The sequence below is a fragment of the Elaeis guineensis genome, chromosome 12 (genome assembly GCF_000442705.2).
Source record: "Elaeis guineensis isolate ETL-2024a chromosome 12, EG11, whole genome shotgun sequence".
Classification (NCBI taxonomy): Eukaryota; Viridiplantae; Streptophyta; class Magnoliopsida; order Arecales; family Arecaceae; genus Elaeis; species Elaeis guineensis.
The window spans coordinates 94725706-94744509 of NC_026004.2; the positions used below are offsets into that span (position 1 = coordinate 94725706).

At 35.3% G+C, this 18804-nt stretch overlaps 2 protein-coding genes across 2 annotated transcripts in view; one reads left to right on the top strand and one right to left on the bottom strand.

The window, feature by feature from the left end:
- Positions 1 to 763: 763 nt before the first annotated feature.
- The window catches only part of LOC105034305 (uncharacterized), a 95274-nt gene continuing 77233 nt past the window's right edge, over positions 764 to 18804 (bottom strand). Inside the window, exons 3-4 of the mRNA XM_010909404.4 lie at positions 2079 to 2195; positions 764 to 1452 (exon numbers count right to left, since the gene is read on the bottom strand). Coding sequence (XP_010907706.1) covers positions 1330 to 1452; positions 2079 to 2195 — 240 coding nt within the window. The 3' untranslated portion in view covers positions 764 to 1329. The remainder of the gene's footprint in view (positions 1453 to 2078; positions 2196 to 18804) is intronic.
- On the top strand, positions 9075 to 12537 carry LOC140852919 (uncharacterized). Its single transcript, XM_073246838.1, has one exon. It carries the CDS (start codon positions 9215 to 9217, stop codon positions 9908 to 9910), a length of 696 nt encoding a protein of 231 aa, XP_073102939.1. The 5' UTR covers positions 9075 to 9214; the 3' UTR covers positions 9911 to 12537.

An 18804-nucleotide genomic window follows, 5' to 3' on the forward strand; every position in this document is an offset into this window, starting at 1 on the left:
GTAGGGAGAAATTTCTACTGGAATTTTGGAAAGGGATTTTGACATATCATTCCCCTTTCTCTAACTCCATCCCAAAATGATCCCTTCTTCCTAAAAATACATGTAGCACCTATTTTTTGATTATTATAACAAAAAAATCACTTTTTTCAACTAATTATTTATTTGGTCTACCGCCATCAATTTAACAGTGATCACGCTTTACCTTTTATATTATTGCATCACAAAATACTTAGGGTGACTGATTCTTTAAAGAATTTATCTATTTATAATAAAATTAGAGGCCGTAATCATTGTTAAATGAATAATAATTGTTGTTTTATGACGATCATGTTGTCCTGATAACCACAGAAAGATGTTATACGTATATTTAGAAAAAGGATTCAAATTATGTATTTGTTGTGTTTCTAAAGATTCTATGCTTGTCTTAGACAGACAAACAAAATGTTTGAAAGCTTCCATAGTTAGAATGAGTTTATAAAATAGAATAATTATTTATCATAAAAATTAAATCATAAGATCTATATCCATATCAACATCTGTATTTATCAATATCTGATTCACATGCGTATCCATTTAAATAAATATAAATTCCGATTTTAGTGACTAATTGACAGCCACATGTTTTGTATCTATGATCAAACAAAAACAGCAGCAAGAATACACTGATGTCCAATCCATTTTCAGCCCAGCACACTCTTACCGAGCCATTGGAACCAATTCTGTGGAATACTCAGGTGAAGCTAAAGAGACCGTAGCCAACTCATAACGGGCAGGGGAGCTCCACAATTCATCTATTAAGCTCAAATACTAGTTCATCTACAGTCCATCTACCAAGCACTATCAAATCAATCAACTTGATAAGACTTCCATCCACCAAATACTCTCTTCTCTCAAATCAGTAACTACGATATACAAGATCCACCATATACAAGCATACATGCACATTAGGCCCATTCTATCCAATACACTTCTTGATTAAATCAGTCTCAAGCACCACATGTGCTTGAGTTCTAGCTAACTGGGATCTCCATTTACACGGACTTCATTGACCATTTTCGATCCATGTACATGTATGCTTTGAAATTTAACATATAACCAGTATATCTAGCACAAGAATCAATCCATGTACATGAGATTTGCAGGGCCATCATTACATAACTTGAATCAGTTCATGCAGATGTATGATTTGAAATTTAATATATTCTTGAGAAACAATGAAATAGAACTTCAGTACTTGCTGATAAAGCAGGCTGACATCATGGATTGTAGCATTAAAGTTCATGTAGCAAATGATAAGTCTGCACCTGAAATATCTTTGACCAAAACAGATTACTCCACTTGGTTCCTGTTGAATGATACAGAAGCACGTGCAAATTTTCTCAGTCCCAACCTCAATTTCTCAATGTTTATGCCATTATCCACCAAAATACTTGTCACTCCCATCTTTGATACCTGAAAAGATACCGAACAATGGAATAAGAAGGGAATCCCACCACTACAAGAAAATGCATCAAGTCTGGAAAATGGATCTGATCTTGGGATGCTCATAAATCTAATTTAGCTAGTCTTCAATGACTAAAACCATGAAAATTTTGCTTAGTTTGATATGCAGATGCTAGAATCAAAACTCAGTCAGGAGAAATATGGTGAGAAACAGATATGTTCCAGAAATGCACGGAAACTTGCATAAGAGCACGAAAGTATATCATAAACCACCCAAGAAACATATTAGACAAGGTAGAATGATAAAATAACATGTTAACATTAGAGTAATTTTTTTTCTCTCATGCTTTTGTCTGATTTCCACATATTACCTCAAACAAACATGATCTTACTCTTTGATTATATGATAATCTTCAATAATTGAAGTCGTATTATAACATATTTGGTCTAGTCATTCCTATACATTTCCTGTGTTTACTGTCATCAATTTTGCATTGAAAAAGATTATATATACTCCAGCCAATTCCCCATGGAATGTCCAAGAGGAACTGATTGCCATGAGGATTCTTACACTCCAGGCTTATAATTCTTCACATGTAAAAAAATAAAAATCACAAAAGGCATAGCTCAATTACCGCTTCAGTATTCCTGCCCTCATCATCAAAGAAGAGCATGGACTTAAAAGGAACACCGGTCCTCCTATGGATCCTCTGGAAATGCTCTGTCTTGTGAGTCCAACTGGGAAATATTTCCTGAATCAACATAACAACGATGACATGGTCTATTAGGAAAAACACCAATAAATATCTGACAGCACTCCAATACAGAAAGTGCCTTCCGTACAAAGAATGCATGCTTTAGCATAAACATGTGGACCATTGTTGACAAATTTATTATATGTAAAAGTCTGTATATACAGAAAAAAATTAGATTTCAACATCAGAAATCCATAAAGCAGCCATAGATTGCAATTGCTACAATGCTAATCATCCATACAATATTTTAACTACACAATTGTTATCTGATGATGGGATTTCAGTAGATTCAAGGTCCACAATGTTGCACAGCATAGCTAGAAATTCTAGTATTCTGGAGCCTCTACTGCCATGCACAGATCCTGAACAATTAGAACAAGAAAGTTCTAAGTCCATTCTAGGCATCTTCATCTTACTTGCTAGGTCATCCTTGTGATGTAGAAGTACCACTGATAAAATGAGCTTGTCCCTTCTCTTTGTTGTAGCTCTTGCTTTGCTACATTGCCGCACACATGGTTTCCTCATTGATCCATCATCCTCCAATAATGAGTATGATCTAAGATGCACTCAACAACTGTCCCAGTGCTTCATATACCCTGAACGATGAGGCATATCATATCAACCCATGTATAACTCACTAACTTGAGAAGGGCACAAGGATACATTGTACCATCCTAATTTGTGTAGTATCTGCTAAGGGCATGGTACCTTCAAAGAACTTAGCATGCAATGCACTTCTAGCTGAAATCCATCAAGCACGGTCGACCAGAGTTTGTCAGTGGATTGGACCAATATCTTCTCTCCTTCTCTCCCCCTCCTCCCCCACCCCCCCCCCTCTTCCGGGCCCCATACATATGTATGGATATGGATATGTGTGTATATATGTATATACATATGTATATATATGCTTATACATATACACATACTTATGAACTGGAATTGACTACAGTCAAATGGATTTCCATTTAGATCCAAATAGGTCCCATCAGGAGCCCTACATCAATGATCCAAATTGTTAGATGTGACCTACTACCTCTAAATTGCTTATATATCAAAAGTATATAATTTGGAGACCCTTTGTCACGCCTCTAACTCGAGACACAAGCCAAGGGCCATAACAATTGCTGCATACTTATGGAGAACTCTCTCCACAAGCATACAAGGCATTCAAACAAATATCAATGCAACACAGTCAAATTAATTAAAAATTCTAACAATCAAAATTTAAATTTATTAACCAATCCAAAGGATATCCAAATTCAAATATCTTACATTAAATAAATTTTCACTAAAAGTTAAAATAACAAAAATAGATCTAAGTTTCATGAAATTGATAGCGCCAAATCTCGCCTCTAAAACTCTCCCAAATAATGCCCATATTCGTAATTTAAGCACCTGAATCTGAAAAATAAAAGAGAGAGATAAGCTCGATAGTCTAATAAGTAATAAATATCTCAACTAGATATTTCAAATATAATCATAAGATATAATGTTTAAAAATAATTATCATGAATAAACATAAAAAGATATATCAAATATTTTCAAATATCCACATGCAAACATAATCAAAATCCAATTCGGATCAAACCACATAACGGTCTTAATTATGACCACACTTATACCCCGTGACAGAGCTGAAACAAAAACAATGAGCTCAATTAAAGTGCCATGCATAACCCCCATTGACACAGTCCAGAATACCAATACATAACCGCCATTGATAGGGTTCAGAATATCAAGGTACAATCCCCACTGGAAGGGTCTAAAACATAGTCAGGTTGAGAGCTTAAATCCGATCCATACAAAAATACTTTTTATAGGATAACAAATATATCATAATTCAAGTCAACATATATATGTTCCATAACAAATCAATAAACCATAATATTCCAAAAATCTCGAATTTTGAAATCACTTTTTATTCAAAATATAGTTTTATAAATCAATCATAAATTGAAAACTAATTATTTGCTTTCAAGATAAATTATAAAATATCTTGAAAGATGATTTATTACTTACCTCATACATGCTCTAACAATATCCATATAATTTTAGAAGTTTTATTTCAAATCTTCAATAAACAGGTCATATTGCAAAATCCATTGTGGGACATCTTTTTGTCAAGACAACCACACCCCTATACAGAATCAAGTCTAATAATTAGGAAGGGTATGAATGACCATGGAAAGATAAACGGTTAGTCGCATCCAATGATCTAGGTTGGTTTGATTATCATAACTTCATCGACCAAGATTAGGCTAGAAGATAGGTGGTTCAACATAAATCAAGGATGATCAAATCAAGTGTCCAAGAAGAGCTAAAGTAGAGGTCAATATGTCGTTCGATGATTAGGGGTCAACTCGATCAAGTAACTTCATCTAATCAAAGATAAGATATAAAACTCAATAGAGATCAATAAAAATCAGATCTTACAATACTCAGATAAAGGCTCAGATGGTGTCGACATATTGTCAAGGCTAACAGAGCGATTCAAAACTCCCTATCAGAATCAACTCATATTCAAAGCAACAGGACTTAGGATCCTTAATTGGGTTTAGAGATCAAGTAGAGGAGAATGCCGGAGAAGAAAAATTAACAAGGTGGAACATGATGAATCTAGCAACACTGTCCGACATCCCAATCAGTCTGAGCAAGACGATTTTTCAAATCATGATTGAATTAGTGTATAGATGATTTAATAAAAATCATGGGTGATCAAATCTAATGGCATCCAAGTTTGGCCCAGATGGGTACCAACACACTGACCGGTGACCATGATTCAAGACTCCTTCACTAAGGTCGTTCAAACTCATTGACCATCTTCTCAAAAATATAGATAACCCTATTAGAGAGAAATAATTTAGAGAAAATAGAGTTTTATAAAGAGAAAATAGTTAAAGCACATGAAGAGAGAAAAGGGAGAGAGGGAAGAAAGAGAATGTCCCCCTTCTTTTTTTCCTTTTTCCTTTTCTTCTCTTCTTTTTTTCTTTTCTTCTTTTCCTTTTTCTCTCTTCTTCGTTTGGCGAAATAGAGGAATTTTCTTCTTCCTCAAAATAAAGGAAGAAGATGAGAAGAAATTATGGATGATGGCAGGCAGCCAATGACCAACGGTCAAAAATAGACCGACGACAAGTGCCGACGGTAAGGTTGACCGAAAAAAGGAGATAACAGAGTTCTAGATCTGAAAATAGGGGAATTAAGCTAGGTATCCAAGTTTTCGATCAAATCTGGTGATTATCCAACCTTAATTCATGATCTCAAGACTTAGAAAGATAGGAAAAAGGATCAATTAGATTACTAGTGGTCCTTACCTTAATTCCAGCGGTCAGTGACCCCGATTTCTAATAGCAAAAGGAATGGAAACAATGGCTTTTCGAGAGGAGAAAGAAGAAAAAAGGGTCGATCGATGGTGTTTTCTGGTGGCTGCTTTGAGGGAGAGGCCAATCCTTTAAATAGAGGGCTGATCGAAGGAGGTAGAAGCCGGAAAAAATTCGACTCCTCTCTGAAATAGGAGTCTCAATCGAGAAGGAAAGAAATATTTCCTTCGAGACTAGTTAATCGCCTGCAACCCAACACGTGCTAGTTAATGTTTTTTTTTAACTTGGGCTGGTTTGAAATTTTGGGGTATTACATTATCCTCCCTAAAAAGAAATGTCCTCGAAATTTCTTTCATTCGTGCTTTCAAAAGGTTGGGAATTCACAGTTCCAATCTCATGCTCAAACTTGTTGATTTTCTAATTCTCAATGTAATTTAATCATTAAATCATCTCATAAAGAAAAGATCAATACCATAAAAGATCCGAAGCGGTGGCTGCTACAAGAATGGAATATTCCAAAGCATTCGCTTCTGGAAGAAGTTAATGAGAATCAAAATCTTTATTTCTGAAAATCAAAATCAATATCTTAATTTCAAACAAGAATATCAGATTTCTTGCCAAAATATCAACTACTCATGATTTAATTGATCTATTACAAGATCATAAACAAACTCTAATCTGCTCTCAGTAGATAAACATTCGAATATAGGGTCGATTAACAAAGCTAACATTCTTTATAATAGACACAGAAGCATATGCTTCAAATCTAAAATAAAAGAAACCTATCACTAAATATTCTAAATCCAAGATCAAGAATTAATGGTCCACTCATCCAAAACAAAGGATGCTAAGAATTTTCTTACCATGGTAGATAGGAGACCTACTTCTGAAAATCACAGCAATATCCAAAATAATCCAAAATCAAAAATATTATTCTTTCCATTATCAATAAATTTTTCCTACAAGAAAAATCAAATCAAATCATCTATCATAAACTTTCTAATACAAAGAGCTAACATTACTGATCAGCTTAAAATAATTTTGACTACCATACTTCTGCTGTGTACTCTGATTTAAACAATCAAAATCTTTTAGATGCACTAAATGACTTTCGATCAAAATACATTACTATGTATTGAAAATATTCGAAATTTAAATTCTAAATAAATTCTAGAGAAACTTCTAATTCTTGTTTATAATATACATCGAACACATCCATCAAAATTAACCTTTAATCAATTAACATATTCAAAACCATCATATAAGCTAGTTATTATAATTCAAACATGAATCAGATTTTGATTCTCTTATCAATTCAATTAGACAAATAAAAAAAATGTAAGAATTTTCTCAATGATCCACAAATTAAAAGGTCTAATATCATCACCCAAAAGTAAAATTGACTTAAACATCTATCAAATATTTTCTACAATAATCATGCAAATCTTTCAAAATCAAATTAGTCACTCCATACTAGATTTTAAAACTGACCTCAATAACAATGGCAAAGAAACTTCAGGTCAGTTCCTAAACCCAAAATTCTGAATTGCGATTTCACGTACATCTCAAAATCTCAGATAGATATAAATAGGATCTTTTATCTTGATCAAAGTAATCTTTGAATTGAAGTTTTATATATACCATATAGTCCTCCATAGACATAAATAAGATCTATTACTTGGACCCAAAATTGCCAATTAAAGATTCTACGAAAATAAATATTCTATAATCTCATAATCAATATTAATTTCTTCCATGAGAAACAAACTTATTCATAATATTTTCAAATATACTTTCCTTCTACATGCTGGTTTATATATGATCTATATACTAGATTCAATCTCGAAGAATATTCCAATCAGATATCATAAATAATTTTCTTAATCCAACCTTAAACAATATTTTATGAATGAAATTTTATCTTGCCACTAAATAATTAACCTCAAAATCAAGAATAATATCACAACATTCTCCTATATCAAATTTGAGCTTGCAATTCACTTAAATAACTAATGATCAAATTAATAATAACAATGCACAATATAATTTCATGATCAATCCTCTTGCAATTACTAAGATCAAAATCCATCTAATCATAACATAATCCATAAATTGCCCATTATATATCAAACCATATGAATTATAATTCCTTAGTGACCTTTTCATATAAAATCATAAGGTTTAGTCAAAAATCATGAAGTCAATTTATACCGTAATCATCATAAATCTATAGTCCAGGGTTCGCCGTATCGGGCCGAACCACCCGGTACGGGGCGTACCAAGCCGGAACGATGCTTAAACGGTCCGGTTTGGACCTTTTTTTCGAGAAACACCCCGAACCGCACCGAACCGGGCGGTTCGGTCCGGTTCGTTTCCATACCATCCAAAATCGGACGGTATGGTTCGTTTCGATCCGGTTCGGCGTGAACCGAACCATACGACCGTCCCATATGAATAAAGTGAGGGGGAGGGGGGTCGGAGACCACATGCATAAAAGGAGCATGTTTGGAATTCTCTGAGATGTCTGAGAGAACTCTCGAGGGTCCGAATCGTTGAGACCTCTGAAAAATTAGAAAAAAAAGAAAAAACTCCGTCAAATTGTAGGAGTGGTTCAAAGAGAGGCTGATCTTTGATCGGAGGTAAGATAATGTGTTATTTTCTTAGTAAATATTTTTTTTTATTTTTGTTGTTAAAAATAAGATAAGAATGAGAAAGAATGAAAATAAGAGAAAATCATGCCAAAATCTTATGATTTTGAGATGATTTAATTACATGTGATAGATCTTTAGAAGATCTACACGATGACATCAAAATTGTTAATTTTTATTAATTATATATTTTTTAAATATTTATTTATTTAAAAATTTAAAAAAAAAATTAAATTTTAGGAAAAAAAATTAGAGTTTGGGAATCATGTTTAGAATGATTCAAGCTACTTAAATCTAATTTCTAAATTTTTTTCAAATATTTAAAATTAAAAAATTATTTTTTTAATTATTTAAATTTAAAAATATAATTATAAAATAAAAAATATATAAAAATAGTGTTATATTTTATTAATTTAAAAATATTATTTGAAGCATATAACATATTTATTTTAAATTTATAAGTTTTAAAATAATTATTAAAATTATTTTAAAATTATATATAATTATTTTAATTATCGTAAAACTATCGTGTTTTGTTATACTTGCATATATTTATAAGAAAAAAATTTAGAGCATGACGTTCGTTCACTTTAATTAATCAGCTAGTTTATAGTATATATTTATTTATATAAAAATTATTAAAAAAATAAAAAAATAAAAAATCAGTATTAGTTTTGAAATTGAGAATAATGTTTAGAGTGATTTAAAACAATTGAAATATTTGAATCTAACTTGAGATTTTTTTGAAATTTTTTATAAATATTTAAATAGTAAAAAATATTATCAAATAAAAAATATATGTAATTAGTGTTATATTACAAGTAATTCGAAATAATTAGTATTTTGTTATATCTGCAGAAATGAGTAAGAAAAAAGATTAAGAGCGTGACATCGGTTGGGATCATGGCGAGATGCTCTCGGCTCGGCATCATTGGAGAGGCAAATGGTGCAACACAGAGTTCAAAGAGTGACTAGGTTGAAGCAGCATCTAGCTGGTGGTTATCCTGATGTGTCGATGTATCGAAAATATCCGCAAGAGGTCCGATAATTGATGAAAAAGTACTTTGCTGATTCGAAAGCAGCGAAGGAAAGGGCAAAGCAGAAAAAGATCGAAGTGGACCGTCGAGCTGCAGAGCCACCTTCTTATCACTCTAGAGAGTCAGAGGAGGTTTCTGCTCCAGATGATGAGGAGGCACAGATTGAGGCTGCCATTCATGCGAGCTTGGCGGATCAGTACCAGCAGGAGGAGATGGCCCGGTACAGAGACCGATTCAGACCATCATGCTATGAATCAGGATCTGGATCAACGACTGGTAGGGGAGAATTCGAGTTCAGGAGGACTACCTCAGTCAGAGAGCCTGGTGGTAGAGGGAGCAAACGTAGCATGTCTTCTTTGTTGGGAGCTTTTGGCAGTAGGAGATCCTCCAGAGATATTCCAACAGGAACCAGCATTCAGAATTTGGATCCACATGCTTTGCCCAGCAAGGATTCAAAGCAGCAGAGAATTGACAGTATGCTGAAAAAAGATAAGAAGAAGGATATGTGGCGAGCTATTGGATCATGGTTTCATTTCAGCCATATTCCAGTAAATGCAGCAGCCAATCCTTACTATCGATCTGCTATTTCAGCCATAGAGGCTGCCGGCCAGGGTGTAGATCCTCCAGGACCTAAGGACATCTACGGTCAGCTTCTTGACAGCAATAAGGAGGATTTACAGAGATGGATTGCTTCTTACAAAAATAAATAGCCTACATACGGTCTGACAGTGATGTGTGATGGTTGGACAGGTCCTACTAGGCAGAGCATCATTAATTTTTTGACATACTGTGATGAAAAAATATTTTTTTACAAATCAATCGATGCTTCTGAAAAGATGCACGATGCCACATATATCCTTGGTCTGATGGAGGAGGTGATTGATTCAGTGGGTGAGCAGCATATCGTGCAGGTCATCACAGATAACGGACCACAATATAAGACTGCCGGAGAGTTGCTGATGGAGCAGCGACCACAGATATACTGGACCCCATGTGTTGCACATTGCATTGATCATATATTGATGGATATCAGAAAGATTCGTAGGGTGCAGCAGGTAGTGGAGATTGCCCAAACTATTACTAGATTCATCTACAACCACACATGGATTCTTTCATTGATGCGGATGTATATTGGGAGGAGATCATACGACCGGGTATCACACGGTTTGCTACCAACTACATAGCACTTGATAGTCTTCTTTAGAAGAAAACAATCCTACATCAGATGTTTGTCAGTGCTGAGTGGCAGGAAAGCAGATATGCGAGGGCCGGCACTGATGGAAGTCATGTGGAGAACTTGGTGACGAGTCAGCCATTTTGGCAGCGGGCTGAGAAGATAATGAAGGCTATCAAGCCTTTATATGAGGTGCTTCGCGTCGTGGACAGCGAGAGATACCCCCAGATGGGCTTCCTATATTACATGATAGAGAGGGCAAAGAAACAGATCAGTGAGAATGATCCCAAGCATGCTCAAGAATTCATTAACATTATTGAGCGCCATTGGGACTATCAGATGGGCAGAGATTTGCATCTAGCTGGTAAGTTTGGATTCAAAAATATTTTAAAATATTTTTTCGAAGCATGAAAATAAAATTGTGCTTAATCAGTCTTGAAATTTATCTGCAGCTTATTACTTAAACTGAGATTTCAGTATACTATTCCGAGGATAGATATGGATAGCAAGCTTCTTGCCGCTCTTCGCAATGTCATATATAAGATGGTGCCCGATCCAGAAATCGCGTCGTTGTGTCTGCAAGAGGTATGCTAGTTTAAAATAGATATAATTATTCAACTGAATTCGATCTGATATATTTATAAATAATAAATATATTTTATTTCAGACGAAATAGTTTAGAGAGGGATCAGACAGTTTTGGAGTCCCATCAGCTGTCGTAAGCAAAAAGTAGATGAATCCAGATAAATTACATATCAATAATGAGCAATGTAGATTGATATGTAATTTTGCTTAATAATATCATCAAATTTGATATATAATTTTGCTTTTGTAGCTGAATGGTGGATTCATTTTGAAACGTCAGCAGAAGATTTGAGACATATGGCTGTCCGTATTCTTTCTAAGACAGTCTCTGCTAGTGGCTGTGAGCGTAATTGGTCCACTTTCGCCCTTATCCACAGCAAATAGATAAATCGTCTGACACAAAAATGCCTCGACGATCTTGTATATGTTCACTACAATCTGAGATTGAGGCTAAAATGTATTCAGGAGGAAGTTCAGTTAAAGTACACTGATCCGACGCTGGATGATTATGCCGACGAGGATGACGATCCGATCATCGGATAGCTTGCAGGTCAGCAACAGGAGCCAGAGCTTGATGAGCCAGGATCCCCTCCACGACCAGCCAGTGTGGTGGCAAGGGAGATCAGGATGGATCCAGGGCAATGGGCAAAAAAAAATATTCCACATAGGGTTCCAGCTGATCAGCCACAATCTGAGGGGACACAAGGGACTCATTCATCACACGACTCGCTATCCGATACATCTTCCCAGAGATTCGAGCGAGAGATGTATAGACGTTCCTCCCGACAGCCAGCAAGAAGGCATCCATCCTCCCAATCACAGGAAACTCGGTCACAGAGGGGCACAAGGGAAGAAAGGAAAAGACAGTTGTACATGCACCACTCTCGAGAGTACAGGAGCTATCTGGTTCAGATACGGACACCAGGGAGAGTGATGATGATACTGGTAGTAGTAGCCATGGATCTGATGATCAGGGAGGAACTGGAAGACAGGAGACCACCGTTTATGAGACAGCCACAGGGTGATATTCGATTCACCGGTGAGTCTCAGTTTACGCATGTCACACAGGATAGGGATCATGATGGACGAGTCGGTAGAGATCGTGGAGAGCCGATTTCATATAGACGATGGGCTCTTAGAGGTCGTCCAGCACATGATACAGCTGCGGACAATCTTGCACGTGGAGTAGGATCCATGGATGTATCTGGATCATCCTCGCATTATGGATCCTATTATCCACAGCCACCTTATGTCCATATGCATATGGTGCATCTGAGGCATCATCTTCTAGTGGTTACTACCCTATGCAGAGCATCTTACGGATCAGATTTTGCTACTGACATATTTGGATAGGCTCCTCCACAACCGTACCATCATCTCGAGGATACTTCTCAGAGTCAGAATTTTAGCGAGAGGCCTGAGATGTCTTACAATCCAGAGAGGATGCCTTATGGGATGATGAATATTCGAGAGTACGGTGCAGGTTGGCTAGAGGGTTGGACTGATGTCCCTTCAGACTATATTGATGATCCAGATATCTACGAGCGTCACAGACACTCGACAAGAAATTAAATGCAGAGCACATCTTAAGGTTCGTATATCAGTTATTGCGCTTTGTACTTAAATATCTAGATACATTTTAATGCATATTTTATATATTTTTTCTTTAATTTTAAAATGACATAATTGAAATATAATATAAATAAATATATGTTTGAAATTTTGGATCAAGAGTCTTTGTACCGCAATCTAACTCCAAATTGAACCCAAATATGTCAATAATATGCAATATAATGCCATATTGAGGTTGTATTTATCAATTATTAACTTTAAAAATCTAAAAAAAAAAATTAAAAATCAAAAAAAATTATGTACCGGTACCGGACCGATATGCCCGGGCGTACTGTGTGTCGGTACGATATGGTACCGATACCGTACCGTACCAATCCGGCACTAGCATGCCGTCCGGTACCGGTACAGCAAACCTTGATCTATACCCTGTCCCTAGCATCTATCTATCTACACTCATTCTATATATGATTCCATGTGTCATAATTTATCTACTTATGCTCTGAGACCATATAAATTGTCACACCCCCGACACAAGACACAAGCCAAAGGTCTCAACAATTACCGCATACTTATGGAGCTCTCTCCACAAGCCTCCAAGACATTTCAAACAATATCAATGCAACATAGTGGAATTAATAAAAAATAATAAAAAAATAAAATTTAAATTTATTAACCAATCCAAAAGATATCCAATTCAAATATATTAAGTCAAATAAATTTCCATTAAAAATTAAAATAACAAAAACAAATATAAATTCAACGAAGTTAATAGTGCCAAATCTAGCCTTTAAAACTCTCCTAAATAATCTCTATGTTCATAATTTAAGCTTTTGAATGTGAAAAATAAAAAACAGATGATGAGCTCAACAATCCAGTAATGAATATCTCAACTAAACATTTCAAATATTATCATAGGATATAATATTCAAAAATAATTATCACAAATAAACATAAGAACATATATCAAATATTTTCAAATGTCCATATGCAAACATAATCAAAATCCGATTCAGATCAAACCACATATAACTCGATAGCTTTAACTATGACTGTACTTATATCCTGTGATAGGGCCAGAACAAAAATAGTATGCTCAATCAGAGTGCCAATGCATAAGTCCCATTGACATGGTCCAAGGTACTAATGCATAATCCCCATTAGCAAAATCCATAATAAAATAGGTTGAGAGCTCGAATCCGTTCCATACAAAAATACTTTTTGCAAGTTAACAAATATATCATAATTCAAGTCAACAGATGTATGTTTCATAACAAATCAATAAACCATAATATTCTAGAAATCTTAAATTTTCAAATCACTTTTTATTCAAAATACAGTTTCATAAATCAAACACATAAATCAAAAACTAATTATTTGCTTTCAAAATAAATGATGAAATATCTCAAAAAGATGATTCATACTTACCTTATACATACTCTAACAAGATTTAAATAATTTTAGAAGTTTTATTTCAAATCTTTAATAAAGAGATCATATTGTAGAATCCACTATTGGACATCTTATCAAGACGATCACACCCCTATACAAAATCAAGTCCAATAATTAGGAAGAATATGAATAACTATGAAAAGATAGGAGATGGTTAGTCACATCCAACGATCTAGATCGGTCTAATTATTATAACTTCATCGATCAAAATTAGGTTAGGAGATAGGTGTTCAACATAGATCAAGGATGACAAAATTAGAAATATCCAATAAGAACCAAAGTAGAGATCATTATGCCCTTCGACGATTAGTGGTCAACTCGATTAAGTAACTTCATCCAATCAAAACAGCTAAATTATAAGAACTCAATAGAGATCAACAAAGACTGGATCTTATAATGCTCGACAAAGGCTTGGATGGTGTGGGCATATTGTCGAACTAACAAAGCGGTTCAAAACCCCCTATCAGAATCAACTCAAATTCCAAGCAATAGGACTTGAGATCCTTCATTCGGTTCATAGATCAAGTAAAGAGTAACAAAATGGAACATGACCAATCAAGCAACACTGTCCGACATCCTAATCGGTCCGAGCAAGATGATTTTATCAAATCATGATTCAACTAGTGTATAGATGGTTTAATAAAAATCATGGGTGATCAAATCTAATAGTATCTGGATCCGACCAAGAGAGATGCCAGCACATTGCCCAACAACTATGATTTAGGACCGCTTCCCTACAGTCATTCGAATTCATTGACGGTCTTCACAAAAATCCAAATAACTCTATGAGAGAAACAATTTTGATACATTTTTAGAGAATGAGATTTTCTAGAGAGAGTTAAACTTTCTAGAGAGAAAATAGTGGAAGCATGTAAAGAGAGATAAGGGAGAGAGGAAGAGAGAGAATCTCTATCTCCTTATTTTTTTCTTTTTTCCTTCTCATTTTCTTTTCACCTTTTTCTTTCTCTCTGCTTCTTTGTTTGGCGAAACAAAGGATTTTTCTTCTTCCTCAAAATAAAGGAAGAAGATAGGGAGAAATTATGGCTGATGGTAGGTAGCCGACGACCAATGGTCGGAAGTAGAGGACCGGCGACATGTGCCAGCGGTGAGGATAGCCGAAGAAAGGAGACAATAAAGTTCTAAATCTGAAAATAGGGGAATTAACCAAGGCATCCAAATTTTCGATCAAACCCAACGATTATCCAGCCTTAATTCATGATTCGAGGCCTTAAAAAGATAGGAAAAAGGATCAATTAGATAACTAAAGGACCTTACCTTAATTATGGCGATCGGTGACCCTAGCTTCCGATAGCAAAAGGAACAAGAACAATGGCTTTTCGAGAGGAGAAAAAAGAAAAGAAGGTTTGATCGGTAGTGTTTTTTGATGGCTGCTTTGAGGGAGAGGCCAATCCTTTATTTAAAGGGCTGATCGAAGGAGGTAGAAGCCGAGAAAAATTCGACTCCTATCTAAAATAGGAGTCTCAATTGGAGAAGGAAAGAAATATTTCCTTCAAGACTGGTTAATTGTCCATAGCCCAGCACGTGTATAGCACATGCTGGCTTTTTTTTTTTTTTTTTGCTTGGGCTGTTTTGAAAATTTTGGGTATTATACCCTTAGCCTATGCATCAAGTAATTAAAGAACCATATACTATTTCATATTATTAAGACTCCCATTAAAGAATCATATATTCTTCCATATTATTAAGACTATCAATTTTATGGAAAAAGATGCATAAGCCAGAGGTCTCCAAATCACATAATTTTTGGTGTATAAACAGTCTAAAAATAGTAGATCATATCCAATAGCTCAGATCATCGATATTAGAACCCATTGTTCAATGTAGACCTCACTAGATCAGAGTAGAGATCCACTTAAGTATAGCCAAGTTTAGCTCTATACATACATACATATCAGGAGGGAGGTGAGGCCCGCCTCACACTTCATTGATTAATGAACAGTGTTGCCCATGGTCCTGGTGAAGAGAGGGGCAAGGATGGGTAGAGATAATCAAGAACAACATTGAAAGTGGCACAAAAGATAGCGCCTTCTATTTCAAATATCCAAACTCCAGCTGCAACAATCATCAAAATCAAATTTCTAGGCCAATTTATCTTTGAAACGAATTAGAAAGAGAAAAAATAAGAGGACATAACTTTTAGAGAGAAAGTAGGCAGATTTGATTTTGATTAGAAATTACATAACAAATAGACCCCACAGATAGAAATAACAAAGCTCTGAAAACATATGAAGTCTGTGCTTACATATGGTGTCTTGTTATCTCAATAATGCAAGAAAAGGAGAAGTTTGAAGGATTAAGGCTCTACCTAAAACCTATTTGTGTTTGAAACCCACCCAATCAACTCAATCATTATCAATAATGTTGGTTAAAAAGATTAAAATCAACCACCAACCATAGTATATGAGTCAATAACCCTACAAATGCATATGTAAAATCAATAAGGACAATAAATCTTGTTTGTAACAATTAATAAAAAGAAAATGCACAAAACAATATGCAAAGTTAACTTACAGAACTAACGATATTTTAAATAAGTTTGTTTAAAATGTAAATATTTTTGTTGTCTTTAGAAAAACTCATAAAAGTATTCATGACATTTTAACACCTTCCATTTCATTGTCATATGCATGCATGCATCCATCCATCCCTTAATCCATCTATCCATCCACCCACACATGGATACATTAAGTAAGCTTTGAGAAATAAAAATATTAACGAAAAAATACATACAGATAGAGGATCTTCATTGGATTCGCATGCCATATTAGTTTCCCCTAGGACTATCCTACAATCTAAAATTTATCCTTCACCAATATCACATGCCACTTCTATGGTCACTATTTTAACTTCATTTAGGTTAATAAATAAAATATTAGCTGAATACACATCAATGAAGTTCTGTATGGGATCCATTACATCATTGAGATCTAAAATTCATCCGACATCATTAGCACATGCAACTTCCATGCCTACCATGCGAAGGACTGTGGTGATGCAAAGTGGGGTGGACACATCAACCTTTTTCTAGACTATAACCATCTCTAAGCATGAACCCTTCTATAACTATAATGACCAAAGTGGATGCTGAATGGGTGGAATCGAGGTCTACCATACCGATTGATACAGTGTCATACTGAAACCGAATTGATATGTAGTCTCATATTGTTCTGACAATCGGTACGTCTCACCATCACGTACTGTACCACATACCAATACTATAATAGGATGGTATCGATACGAGGTCCGATACCAAGATAGCCAACCTTGGGTGGAGCTTTTGTCACCTATAATAAGCAATAACTAAAATTACATCAAGCAGTCTGATGGATACATGTATAGATTTGACATTTTATATAAATAAGCTGACATCTGATCTCGTTACTTATGTTTCAAAAATTCCAATTTTTGTCATTTGGGGAACTGCTTAGTGCAGATCCTAGTGTGAAAGGTTGTGAAGAGATGTTGAGAAGGGAAGATGGCAAATCATGTAGATGGGAAAGAAATATTTTAGCATTATTGTCTTTATAAGGACAATGCTTTCATGGTTATTTATTTCCTCTCATTAGAAAATAGTTTAATTGGATTTTCTCCTAACTTGATACCTACACCCAATGTAAGAACACTTCGCGTGTGAGTGATCACCTTTCTATTTTGGAACTGATCTCTAGTTTGTGCTATTGATCCTCCAAAGTCCAAACACTATCTTAATATAGCATATTTCTCCAAGACTTTTCTTATAAGAGACACTATGAATCCATTGTATCTTGCCTTCTCTTTCCTATGGAACACATAGGAAGGGTATCCAATCTTATTTTTCTAACCCTTCTAGTTGTACACGAATGGTCCATATCACCAACTTCTACACCCACTCAAAAAGAGGATAAATGGACTTACAAAATTTTATGCATGCCAGATATTAATAAAAACATTATCAAAAGCCATAGGAAATCAAGCTTTAACCCTCCTCCTCTCTTTTCCTTTCTTCAATAGTACTGTATGATGCTAGCATGAGCACCCACCACCCACTTGACACCACCTCCATTTCTATGCCAGTGACACCCCCTTGCTGCCTCGACCAGCCCAGCTACCCCTCAGTGCCACCCACCTTGTGATCAAACATCCTCCCACTACATGGTTCTGTCAACCCACCCACCAAGCGCACTTAACTACCCATTCGGGACCCTCCACCAGTTTTACACCTACAAAGCTAAATGTCACCTCCCATTGATGCTTTGCTCACTCCAGTTTCTTACACCCATGAACTACCATCTAAGAATTCTATTAGCCAATCACCACTGGAGTCCTTCAACTTATCTTCTAACTGCTCCCCCCTCTCTCCTCCAAGCTGAGCAATGCTCAATGCTTTTCCAATCACAATATAGATCTACGGGCCTATGCTTCAGCAAGAATGTATCAAAAAAAAAAGAATTTGTTCCTTTTTTATGTGCAGATAGTTTGGATCATTCTCTGTTTTTTTTCCTTCCTTTACTTGTTTTACTTTTTCTTGTGATAATAAAATGTGTTCCTGAATTTTGAATTGAAGCAAGCAGCAAACCTACCCTTGCTATCACCATATTAGTTCTATTACCATATCAAAGCAAGCACAGGTGGAATACAAAAAGATCCAACATCAAGCTTTTAAATCTCATGGGATGGGGGTATCCTGGTTTCTCCATGCAATGGGATGCCTTGCTGTCCTGCCCCCATCCAGCTGCCTCAGTCATGCATCTTAGTAGATATCCTCCGTCTCTCTCCCTAGATTCTTTTCTTTCTTTTATTTTTTTTTTTTCCTTTCTTTCTTTT